Below are 12646 nucleotides of genomic sequence, written 5' to 3'. Positions count from 1 at the left end.
CTCTGTGCCACCCATACCTTGTCCCATACCTCCTGTCTGGCCAGCCAAGAACTTAATGAACCTTCAGGTGGTTCATGCCTCTGGCCCTTCATCGCTCTTCCCAGTGAGCAGGGCTGAGACAGGAGGGCATTTGCAGCCTCACACGGAGCTGCTCTGCCTGCCCGCAGCCCACCCGGGCAGCTCACAACAGGGAGAGAACTGGTGGGGCCGGATTCAGCAAAGGATGGGAGGCAGCACCTCCTGTGTTTTCTGTTTAGGCTTCTGCCAGGACTTGTGACCACCCATCCCTCTGTTCACCCCATGTGTTGGTCCCTCGGTTGGTGGGTCTTGAGCTGATCAAACGTCCCCAGGAAGGCTGCCCACTACAGAAAGCATTTCATTACCATCTTCTCATGCTATTAGAAACCCAGGGCTTTTCTTTTTCTACTCACTCTGCCCCAAACACATTTCTTTCTCTTGTTTTTAGTACTTTGGTTTCTTTTACACTCTTTCATCCTCTCTGGCTTTCAGCTGAAGAGGCGATGTCTGCTGAGTTGCAAAGCTCTCCCAGGTAGATGAGATTTATGTTTTTGCAAGTTTGGGCAGATGGAGAGAGGGATGGGGAGCTGTTGGCTGCTGTAGCAGCTGTACCCCTGGGTGCAAACAACACACAGCCGTACCAGGACACTTTGAGCGCACAGCTAATACAGATCATATGATAACACCTTGGGTAATCATCATGCTGTCGTCTGAACCTGGCTGTTACTATTTTAAACATGAGGTTTGTACTTAATTTTTTGTTCAGGTTATGAAACTAGACTTGTTCTTTCTACTTACAGTTGGTTGAGCTCCAGATTCATGGGCAAGAATCAGATATACCTTGCTCTCTTTGGATGTTTTTTCTTAACATTGCAGGAGGGTATAAAGCACTTTCCCTCTTGGAAAAAAAAAAAAAAAATTATAAGCTTCCGTTTGGGTTTGTCCTCATTAAAATCTCTCATTATGAAGTCTAAACTTGGGTCCTAAACTGCTTGACAGCCTCCCCGTCAATGAGCTCTGCAGAGGCGGTAGGGCCACGTGCAGGAGGAATTATTTACTGTGACTTCTTTTTTTTTTTTTTTTTCTCTCGTTAATTTTCAGAGACCTCTCTGGGAACCGGCTCACCACTCTGTCATGGCAACTCTTCCAGACCCTGCGGCTCTTTGAACTGTAAGTCCCACCCTGGAGGTATCTTCTGGGAGAAGAGGGGAGGCTGAGAGGAGGAATGATTTCCAAATAGAGCTATTTTGATGCCTGTGAATAATTACCTAAAACTCCAGTGGGCAGCACCATCATTGGGAGGGTTTCCTGGGTACGGGAGCACCAGAGCAGAACTGCTTCTCTTTTAACTTCACAGCAGCTGGCTAATTAATGTCGGGATGATGAACAAGTCATGCTTGGGGTAGTAAACGGTTGACTAACTCTGGGAACACATTTGAAATACTTACTAGGCCAGATTTTGAGAAAATCTTTTCAAATACTTGATCCTCATCTATTGCAGGGTGGGGCTAACTGGTTTTCTGTAACTGATCGACATGATTTAGAAGACACCCCTGCTTTTTAGGTGAATGACTCCCTTACTCTCTAGCAATCGAGGCACCTCCCAGCTCCTATGTGGGAGATGAGATAGTGTCTCTCCTGGGGCACTGGTGGCCTTCAGCCTGCTGAATTATTGATGGAGCATTCAGTGCTGTGCTTGAAGAATAAGTGGACACGAAATCAATGGAGCGTTGCCCTGATGACCTGTTTTGTTGAATTTTAGAAATAGTTGTTTGGTGGGTATAAAAAAATATATATATGTAGGATTTGTCCCAGAGGATCCTGGGAAGCTCCATTCATCCTCACTGATGATCAATAGAGCTGTAAGCTAGAAGTGACTTATGAAAGAATAAAGACAGTCTTTCAAGTGGGAGTAAGTGTGTTATCACCGGTGTTACTGCAACGTATTTTATTTCTGTCAAATTGTTAAATGAAAAATACTAATAGTGATATTAGAAAATAGAGAAACGCCCTTCTGATGGGGAATCTGGCTTGCAGAGTTAAAATGCTGAATTTGGAATTTGTCTCCTCGCTGATTACAGCTCTAAATATTTTTCAAGCCTGGCTCAGGTTTCAAGTTTAATAGCATGAGTCATTTGTATTCTTAGACCTTTACTTATTGTCATTGCACTGTCTGGCAAAACTCAGATTGATGGTTGTTACCCAAGAGAGACCCAAGAGTGGAGGAGCAAATGGGTCTGCAGTCATGAGCTAGAGGCACTGGCAGGGCCTGGGGTAACGGTGAGCCTGCAGATTAATGGGAATACTTCCAACGGGGCTCACTTTTATGTGGCTTTGTTTCATTTGGTCATATTTTGTTTCTTCAGGCATGTCCCAGGTCTGCCAGCCCAAATCAGGCTCAAAAGACCAGTACCAAGCACAAAGGGAATTAAGATGCTGCTGTTTGGGCGGCAAAGTGTACTTGTCCCCACCTGATGAAGAATACATCTGTGTGGTCCTGCTGTGGTGATCCTGACAGGGAAGCTGGTGTGCTTGGGGTGGCTTTGGTTGGTGTCAGCAGAGTCACTTGGGGCCAGCGTTCTGCAGCCTGGCAAACAGGAGGGAGATGAATTACTTGGCTACAGTTGGAGTTGTGTTCAGAGATAACAAGCACCGATTGATGAAAGAAGTAATGTAGGTAGAAATGTGGGAGATTGCAGGGCTGGCTGGTGAGAAGAGGTGATGGGGTGGGAAAGCAGTACTGATCTGATGTGTGGTGTCTACGGTGTCTTGTGGGGAGGCTTGGCACCACATGGGGTTGGAGACTTGGCCAGACCTCTCCTGCCACCATGCTGCACAAGGGGTCTTGGCAAACCACCCCCTGGCACCAACTCCAGTGATCAGTTTAGACCTACAAATGTGTGTGCCTGCAAGGTCTGGCTTGCTGTTGGCTGGGCTGGAGTAAGAGCCTGGTCAAGTTTATTTTTTTCTGAAGAATTGCCTTGTCACTGGTGCTTCCTAGCAAATGTTGCCCTCTGGGCTCCTGGTCACTAAGGACCCTCCATCCACGTGAACACAGGTAGGATGGTCAGTATCAGAATAACATGGTGATGCTGTACCCCAAAGCATGATGGAAGAGGGATAATTTAGCTGATACCCATAGGGATGTGGGTATTAATGGGACAGGGGGATGTGAGTGCAGTGTCCTCCCTGGGACCCTGAAACTGTCCTGCTGAACTTTAGATTTCTTTGAGAGAAGACATCATGGAAATGTAGCTTAAGCTATGGGCTTTGAATAATTGTTCACATAAAGATGCTGAGAAATAAGGTAAAGACATATGTTATCTACTGTGGAGTGGTCATGATCCTGAGTGCTAGAAGGATGGGACCTGTTGATGAGGAAAAACAAATCCCCAAGATGGAGAGAAATTAGTAATGGATGCACAAAAGTGGGAAATATTGTATTTTTTTTTAGAAATGCAGAGGATGGGTGAGTAGAAGACAGTTTTTTGGCACACTGAGCTCCAAGGAGGCTTCCAGAATCTGGGAAGAAGACAGAATACGTGGCCCACATAAAGTGAGTGTGAAGCACTGGTGAAAGCTAGAAAGGGAGTTACAGACTGACATCAGCCAAGGACTTGAAGTTGAGCCAAAACTCTCTGGAAAGGAAAAAGGCGATGAGCAGCAGAGACCAATGCAGAAGCAACAAGCCTGAGGAAGGCAGGCTGAGCAGCAACACTTGTGCACAGCCGTGGAGAGGCCAGAAGTCCCCAGGGGAAGATAGATGCTGGCAAGAGTCTGCTCTGCTCACGAGGGTTGGGTCTGTGGGGAGGGCTGGTGGGACAAGCAGGCACTGATTTGAAGTGGTTCACCAGAGGCATGCTATTGAGTACCAGTGCCCCAGTGCTACCAGGCAATCATGGATATGGAGGGAGGATAGTCATCAAAGGCAAAACTGCGATGTGCAGCAAGGCAGCTTGGAGCAGTGGAGCATGCGGGAAGGGAAGTGATGGGAGGATTGTTTCCAGAAGAGTGGAGGAGAGGATCTACAGCTGATGCGACATGGAGATTGCCAGGGAACATGAGACCTGGCAAAGCCACTCACGGTGAACATGGAGGAGGAAAGAGCAGAAGACTAATGTGAAGATCATGCCACGTTTTGAGAGCAGGCAGGTGGATGGGAATTTAGGGCTTGAAACAGCTGCTTGGCTGCATTCAAGGCATCTCAAGCTCAGGGAGATGGTATTGCTTTAAAGCAGAGTTTCTTTTCTTGTTCAACAGAGCTGAGCTTTTCCCCTGCTGACTCACTGAAGAAAGGATGGCAAAAATGAGGCACACTTCCAAAGAATATTATCTTTTTCTCCTCCTGGCCAGAAGCAAGGCTTGGAATGGTTTCCAGTAACTCCAGTCCTAACTCCTACAGCACAGGCTGACCTTGACCAGCAGGACTCGAGCTAATATGTGCACACCTCTCCTAAGCCTGAAGCTGAGTGTGCACAGGGAAGCATCTGACACATGCAACAGCTCATAAACATTGGACTTGGAGCCTTTCTTATCCAGAAGTCACAGCTGGTTTCCTCTGTCATGTCCTTGGCTTCCTTTGTCATGTCCTCAGAGAGCTTAGGGCTGACATTTCAAGAAATTCCTTCCCGGAAAGACCTAAGACTCTGGATCCAATTACAACTTTGATTGTATAAAACCTTGTAGTCCTGAACATCTTGCCCCTCTGACCGGCCCATCAGCAGTTCTAATACCAGCAGTCCCTGCCAGCTTGCCCTGCAGTAGCAGTGCTATAGCAAGAGGCTTTGATGGGGATGGGGCACAGCAGCATCTCTGTTAATGTTATGAGCCCAACTTAAGATTGTCTGCAACTCTAGCTTAAAAACTTATTGCCACCAACAGTCACACTAACAGAGTTGTAGCTAGACAGTGGGTACTTGCCTGCTCTCTGCATTAGCTAATCCAGCCGTCAGACGCCACGCGTTGCTCCCTGTCTGAGTTCTTCCCTTTTTATCCCATCCCTTTCTGGCAGGGGTTTGGAAATAACAGTTCTGGCTGGACCGCCAAGAGAAGCTCTGGTTCTGGGAAATAAATAGAAATGAAAAACAAAAATAGATTTTGTTCTGTCTCTGCTGGGCGCTTTTTGGTTCTCGAGCTTAGGGAAACGGTCTCAGTCCTGAGGTAGGAGAGTGTTTTAATTGCAAGTGTATGAAACCTTGGCAGCAGTTTTATGTGAATCAAAACAGACAGGAGAATTGTGGCAAGGATCTCCGCTGCCCTCTGAGAGGCTTTAGCTGCAGACAGCTTTGTTTTAGCTGACGAGTGGGGAGGTGTGGGACAGGGCGTGTCTCATTTAGCTGCCTAGCCTGAAAAAAACCCAACCCTGCTCTGTGCGTGTGTGAAGTCCTAGCTGTCCCAGTACATACTGTGATGCAGATGGCATCCCTGTCCTGCACTGGTCTCATCCCTGGTGTGGGATGTCCAGGCAGTTTTGGGAGGCAGCGGGTACAGGTTTCTGTGGGGAGCAAAGCTGGGCTGCAACATCGCTGTTTCTGAAGAGTTGACTTGGTGCCACATGGCTCTAGGTCTTCATCTCTATCATCATCCCCTTGAATGACAGTGCAGGTCATGATTGTCCCAGTTTTCCTCTGTCCCAGACACAAGCCCTGCAAGTGTACCTGCTTCATGAGGGGGCTGTGCCTGGAGCACGCCCTGCTGCAAGCCTCTGTTCTGCCTGGGGCTGGTGGATGGCTCTGGTTCGTGTACAGGTTTGGTCCCTTTTTGGGCCAATGCCTCTGTGGAGAGAGAAGCTTTGCTTGTGCAGAGAGCCCAGCTTGGTTGCAGTTGTGATACTTGCGATTTCTCACAGGTGTTTTCAGTTTTAACAAGGCCTTCAGAAGGTGTGGGAGTGTGCACAGCTCCTGAGTTCCCAACTTCCCTGTGGTTGGGAACTGTCAGTGTTAGGTTAATGGTTGGACTAGATGATCTTCAAGGTCTTTTCCAACCTAGACGATTCTGTGATTCTGTGAGTACCTGCAACCAAGTGATGCATTAACAACATTTCCAGGCTAAGGTTACCTATGAAAAATGCCCTTTGGGTTTACTTGTCCTCTCCGTGAATAAGCTCTGTTGCATATATCTCCCGAGGAGCAACCCCTTGCCTTAACTCTCACTGCTGTGTTGCTGCACCTATTAAGCATACAACAGCAATGAAGACCTCTTGGCTGCCCTGCCATGCCTTTCAGCACCAGTTTTTGTCCTTCCTGCTGTGATGGGAGATGTCTCCACAGCACATGGTGATGTATTCTGGCCCAACAGTGGGTTTTGGCCATAAGGTGCCATTGTGGTCCTCAAGGTGTTTTTCCTTGCAGAGAAGGGAAGGTGCATTTATCTCAGCAAGCAGAGGGTTGTAGGTAGTGAAGAAGTGTTACAGAAGTTGTGGGAGGAAGAGTTGGAAGGAGCTGCAGCTCCTCATGATCCCTGCAAGGGATGGGGTCTGCGGAGAGAAATGGAGGTCCAAGTTTTGGGACATGTGCAGGACAGTGTGAGGTGGAAATCCCTGGAGATTCCCTGCACCTCTGGAGAGCTGGCTGGCATGGCAGGCCAGGCACCAAACAAGGAGGAAGAGCATCTCCCATGTGTCAAGAGTGCTTTTGCAATGTGTGTTAGTGAAAATGGGTCTACGCATCTGTGCTCCTACCCGTGGGGCCATGCCAGCTGGTGGTGGCACTCGGCACATCCAACCAGTGATGGGAGTTAATTTGTGCAAAAGCCCCTGTGGGGGTCTCGATTAGAGCAAGTTACATCACTGATGTTGGGGCAGGTCGTGGGTTAGTTCTGCCCTGAAGCCCACTGCTCCTATATTATTCATGGCCTGTCATGAATTAGCAATGGGCCGGGAAGGCTGCTGTCTATTACTTACAGAGCTGCCCTCAAGTGCTAGGACAGCAGCTCTCCTTGGCAGCCTCATTTCGTGAGGATATTTGCAGCAGAGCAGAATTTCTCCCCCATTGCTTCGAAGCGCCACCGGCTCCCTGTCATGTCCCAGGGTACAACTCCAGTTACCTGATCTGCTGTTAGCTGAGTCCATGGCTCTTACCTGTGTGCCGTCCTATGTCCTGCTGGTAGCAGTGACCTTAAGAGAATCTTGAGGAGAATGTGGATTCATGGTCATGCTGAAGAAGATGCAAAGCCTGCATGAGGCACTGGCAGTACCTGTTTGTAGCAAGTAGGGAATGTCTTGTCATTCAAATCCCACCAAATCACTGCTCTAATGTGCTCTGGTCTGTTAAATCCTAGTGCTTTGGCCTTTGATTCACTTGTCTGAGCCTGTACCTGTGTTGCAAAGGTTTACGTGCTTTTGATGGGAAATGAATGAACTAGGAAATGCCACAGAGTGAAGTTTAACTCAGTGCTCATTCTAGGAAAAAAAAAAAGGTCAGATGACATCTTTCTTCTTCTATGAGAAGATTCAAGGTGGCATCATTAGGGTTCAGGTTTAACACCCCTGGGTGCTACCAGAAGAGATCCCTTCTCCTCCTCCTCCTTTTGCAGTACCGTATTGACAAAACAGCAGCTGCACATGTGTTTGAAAGGTTGTTTCCAAATCCTGTTAGTTGGTGGAATTAATTTTGTAAAAGCAAGCATGAATTTTGCAGTAACACATGGAACACCAGAAAAACAACTTCCCCCTGTATGACAAGGGGGATCTAGATATCAGGTGGAGCAATGGCTTGACCTTTGGAGATGCCCTTCTGCTTTGGGGTGACTGAGCTCACCTTTTGCAGTGCTGACTCCTCTGCTCCCTATTTTCTTTTGTGTCACAGTTACGTGGGGAGATATTTTGTTTGCTCACGTTATTGTTGCAACCCACACTGGTAACTCAGTCTGTCCTGGCGGAGCACCAGGCTCTCCTTCCTGCTGGGACCTGCCCTCCTTGCATCTCTAAAGAGAACTGTAGTGCTTTAAAAATGTAAATGAAATGGTTAATAGGTTGGAAAATCAATTATAATAAACATTCCTGGTATATAAACTATGTGTAAGTGTGTTTTAAATGAAGTACATTAAAGGCAGTGTGTTTTTCCATTTCTCCTGGCCAGGTCAGCAGGGTCTTAGTGCAGTGCTGTTTGATTTGATTAAAATGCATGACACCCTGCATATTAGCTTATGTCCTGGGTCACCAGGAGGCTGTGTTCTTACAAGGTACTCGGGAGAAGAGCTGCCATCTTCACTGAGCACTTGTGGGGGCTGGAGGTGTGCTTTGCCGAGCAGGGTCTTGGACCCTCACTGAAGTGGGATTTGAAGATGTGAATCAATATTTTAGGGCAGTGGGGAGCTGCCTGGTCCTTTGCTGAGGGATGAATGTTTTGGGGGTCTGGACGGCCGTGGGACTGAGCTGCAGATGTGCAGATCTTGCAGTGAAAGATGTTGCATGTATTCACGTGCTGCCCTGGGAGATGTAAAACCTTGTCAGCGTATGTGAAGGAGACTGTGTGAACGCATGGATGTGTAACCTCTGTTTCTCTGGAGGCAGAAGAGACATGAATAACGAGTGTCAGAAGACCCCAGGCAAATAACATGGAGGAGATTCTCCCTTAGCTCTAAAGGGCCCCTTGCACCTGCATGGTGGCTGTTGTCCTCGGGGAGCCCAGAGCCAGACGATGGCCCTGCTCATCATTCCCCACTCCACCATCCTTTCTCATGCTCTCTCTGCCTGTAGGAGACTAGAGAGGAACCTTTTTAACTGCAGCTGCGACATCCGCTGGATCCAGCTCTGGCAGGAGAAGGGTGAGGCGAACCTGCAGTACCAGGAGCTCTACTGCATGAACATGGATGCAGCCATAATCCCTTTGCAGGAGATGAACATCACCCAGTGCGGTAAGGACTCCCAGGGCCGGGCACAAGGGAGGCCAGGAGGGTGCTGTTTCTGTCTGTGTGAAGGCATTGGGTGATTTGGGGCATTTCTTTCATTGTAGTGTTGTTGCTTGACAAAGCATCTGTGATGAGTCTATGTGATGCCTTGAAAAGGGATATTTTTCATATTGCTCTTTCTTTGTCTAACAAATCCTAGAAACAGCATATTGTTAAAAGACACTGCCACCATATCTTTCATAATTATTCTTAGGAAATACACATCTCTATTCATTTTCTTTTGTTTTGTTTTTTCAATTGAAAGCCCATATCTGTAGGGAAGAGGCAGGAATGACTTTATCTCTGTTTCCTGCTAAAAGAGCCCAGTGGCCTCAGGAGCAATACGAGGCACGTTCAATAGTTATCCCTTTTTCCTTCACCTTGTTCACACATCAGCTGCCTGTTCAGTGTCAGTTTTTACTCTGCTATTGCCATTACTGGAAAACATCCCTTGCAGAGTAAGGGGAAGGAGGTGTACCTTCAGCAGAACAATTAAACTGTCTATATGCAAGCAGCTGTCAAACTCACAGGCTGATAAAAGGAGGAAAACCAGAGGTTTTCTTTTTCTGATGATTGTCTTCTGTTCTAGGAAGCTGGGTTTGTTTCTGTAGCAGTAGTAGACAAACTGCATGCACATTTGAATTTGCATGACTTTTTTTTTTCAAGTTCACAGTGTCCCTTTACTAAGCTCTGGAAATTGGCCAAAGTATGCCTGCATGTGGATGAACTAAAAAGATTTGAGAGTGTGCTGTAATTTCCTTCCCACATGGGAAGAATAATCAGCAAGGATTAGAGGGGGGAAAAAAAAATCCTTAGGGATCAGGGACAGGAGGAGAGGTGACTCCATCAATGGTGGTGTTAGACTCTAGCGGACAGCAGGGTGCTGATTGGGACCACGAATGTGCTGGTGTGCAGGGTGAGCACATTCTCTGGCCTCGCAGTCTCCTGGAAGGGCAGGAAGCCACACTGATCTGCTTTCCTCTAGAGGACAGTCTTTCTGTTCAAGCATTGAGATGACTCAAGGGGTGTTGTAACAACACCCCATTTGTCTTTGTCCTTTGGTGCTGAGGGCTATTGTGGCTTGGTGTGGCCACGTTTGATACCAGCTCGACCTGGAGAGACTGTATGTGTCCTTTCTATCTCCTTCTCCGCTGATTCCTACCACCTATGCATCTTTGCCAGGCCTTGACTGCTGCCTCCTTTCTTCTGGCATCCCCCCAAATCAGTGAAATGTTGCTTCCTTCCTGGTGTCACTCCCTGATGGCAATGAAATTATGTGTATCCCCATCCATGTCTTTGGGTTGGTGTGATGGATGCTGCTGCCTCATGATGGGAGGAGACCACTGGTCAGTCGCCCCCTGCTCTCCCTACCCAGTTTACCTCTATGAACAGCCCAGAAAGCCTCCCCTATGCAAGGTGGCTGTTTTCCCTTCTTTTCACAAACAGTGCTGTCTTGTTTCATGTTTTAAGGATATTTGGTGCCTGTTGTGGCAAGTAAGGAAGGGGTGTAAATCAGAGCCACCATAAATCAGTGAGTCTGCCATTACCAAGGAACAACAAGGGCACCTTTTATTAGGAGAGCTGCAGTTAATATGAGGACACATCCTTGGTTATTTTCTCTTGATTGTTATAAATGAGAGGGACAGTTTCCTCACCTAGAGTGCTGGGTGCTCTGCGCCTTGTCCCTGGAGGTGGGAACACTTTGGATCCTCTCCCAGCACATGCAGCTTTCCCATCCCAGGCAACTGCCCACAAGAGCAGCTTCTGTGGGAATAGAAGGGATGGATATGGGGGTTGTGTGAAGGGAAGAGCAGCCAGAACTGGACACCAAATTTTGGATTCAAATGTGATGGGAGGGTCTGTTCAGCTGGCACATATCCAGTGTCTACATTTTCCCCTATCTCCAAGACCCGTCCTTCACTGGGTAGGACAAGGTCATGCTGTTGCCTCATACTGCTTATCCCAGGGTGCTGGAGGCTGATTTGGGAAACAGCTTGGTGGGATCTGGGTCCACATGTATGTCCTGTGGCTGGCTGCAGTAAACTCTGCTCCACACCTGAGCGCCTTGGTGTCTGGCTCTCCTAGACCTCCCTGAGATCAGTGTGAGCCATGTGAACCTGACGGTGAGGGAAGGGGAGAACGCTGTCATCACTTGCAATGGCTCAGGCTCGCCGCTGCCCGATGTCGACTGGACGGTGGCCGATCTCCACTCCATCAACACGCACCAGGTAGGGGCTGTAGGACCTCAGTGTTGCCTGCACCTGATGTAGCAGGGGCAAGGCAGCTGCCATGGGTTCCCCAGGTCTGTGCATGCAGGGCAGAGGGTCAGATAGATGGTAGAGACTGCTGTGAGAAACATGAAATGGTTGTATCCAAAGGAATATCAAGGCCACTTCCTATCCACATGAGAACTGGGGAACTACCTGAAGGCAGCAAAACCCCCACTGGGTATGGCTGGAAAGTGAAGAGGAGATAGCTCCATATCTCAGTGCTCCCTAATTGAATCAACTCGTGTCTCCTCTAATGAAACGACTTGTTTACAGAGGTGTCTGCAAGCTTTTCTAGAGGCAAGCCATGTTTATCTGTGCTACAATGCTGTGGCTCTCCCCCTCCTAGTAGTTCCTCTTATAAAATGCTCTGTATTTAATCAGGTGAGGAAAGACCTCCCTTCACTCAGATCCTAGTTGTGCTTGGATTTTGGAGACCTTCTCACATCTTACATGGAAACTGTGATCCTTATCTTCTTGGGGCAGTAGTGGGGATGAGAGGAGCCACCAGACACTGATTTCTGTCTGTATTTCTCTCTGGGATTTTTAGACCAACCTCAACTGGACCAATGTTCATGCCATCAATCTGACCTTGGTGAATGTCACCAGTGAGGACAACGGGTTCCTGCTTACCTGCATTGCTGAGAACGTGGTGGGGATGAGCAATGCCAGTGTGCTGCTCACTGTCTACTGTAAGTAGCAGTGGAGAGACCTTAACCATAAAGAAGCTGGAGGGCTGCCCTGGGAATTGTCTGAATGCATGGCCACTTGCTACCTGTGACATACTGGTTTTGTGGGTGAGGATTAGGAGCTGAGCACAGTAAGGAGGTGGTTGATCCTTGCACAGCTCTCTTAAGTGTCAGTATTTTTGCTTTCCTGCTGCTTCCATTAATGCAGAAATGAGTGCTAGAGCAGGAGAGAAACAGCAGTGCCACGCTGGTGGTGGACATCTCTTCACCCATCTCTTGGAAGATCCAGCAGAATAAGGAAAAGCTGTAGAGGGACTAAAATTATGTTTACAAACACAGAGTTGCTTGCCCTGATGCTATGTGGGAGGTTAAATGTCACCCTTGCAAAGCCAAGTGCTTCTTGCTATGCCTCTGATTTCAGGGATGCTGGTGCTTCCTCTCAGATCTGTTCCTACAAAGTTAAACTGCAAATGCTGTGTAAACACACACATGTCAAATTTCAACTGTTCAGTTTTAGCTGCAAGTAGCTAAACTTTCTTTGTGCTTTCTAATATAACTTAACACAAACTTGACCTTAAGAGGAAGTTTACACAGCTTTGTGCTCTCAAGCAGCTGAGATTTACTATATGTTGCTGTGTCTGTAATATTTGCCCTTACTCTGTAGTTTGAGAAACTGTCCTCCACCCCAACCAGGTAGAGTGGAGACCCACATGGGATTCTGGCTAGTCTTGGTGAACCCATGTATGTTGCATGTCCAGTGAAGTGCTGGAGTCACGAGGTCCT

The 12646-nt window shown here is 47.8% G+C and overlaps 1 protein-coding gene across 4 annotated transcripts in view; it reads left to right on the top strand.

Annotated features, from left to right (window-relative positions):
* NTRK3 (neurotrophic receptor tyrosine kinase 3) overlaps positions 1-12646 on the top strand; it is a 217142-nt gene that overhangs the window by 53609 nt on the left and 150887 nt on the right. For all 4 annotated transcript variants that reach the window (XR_012624858.1, XM_074837433.1, XM_074837435.1 and 1 more), the window contains exons 4-7: positions 1120-1188; positions 8717-8874; positions 10993-11135; positions 11725-11866. Coding sequence is in view for 3 of the 4 variants with exons in the window: in XM_074837433.1 (XP_074693534.1) it covers positions 1120-1188; positions 8717-8874; positions 10993-11135; positions 11725-11866 (512 nt within the window). In the remaining variant the exon portion in view is untranslated. The remainder of the gene's footprint in view (positions 1-1119; positions 1189-8716; positions 8875-10992; positions 11136-11724; positions 11867-12646) is intronic.

This window comes from Strix aluco, chromosome 12 (genome assembly GCF_031877795.1).
Source record: "Strix aluco isolate bStrAlu1 chromosome 12, bStrAlu1.hap1, whole genome shotgun sequence".
Taxonomy (NCBI): Eukaryota; Metazoa; Chordata; class Aves; order Strigiformes; family Strigidae; genus Strix; species Strix aluco.
Note: the sequence above shows the minus strand (reverse complement) of the source record. Positions and strands in the feature narration are given on the sequence as shown.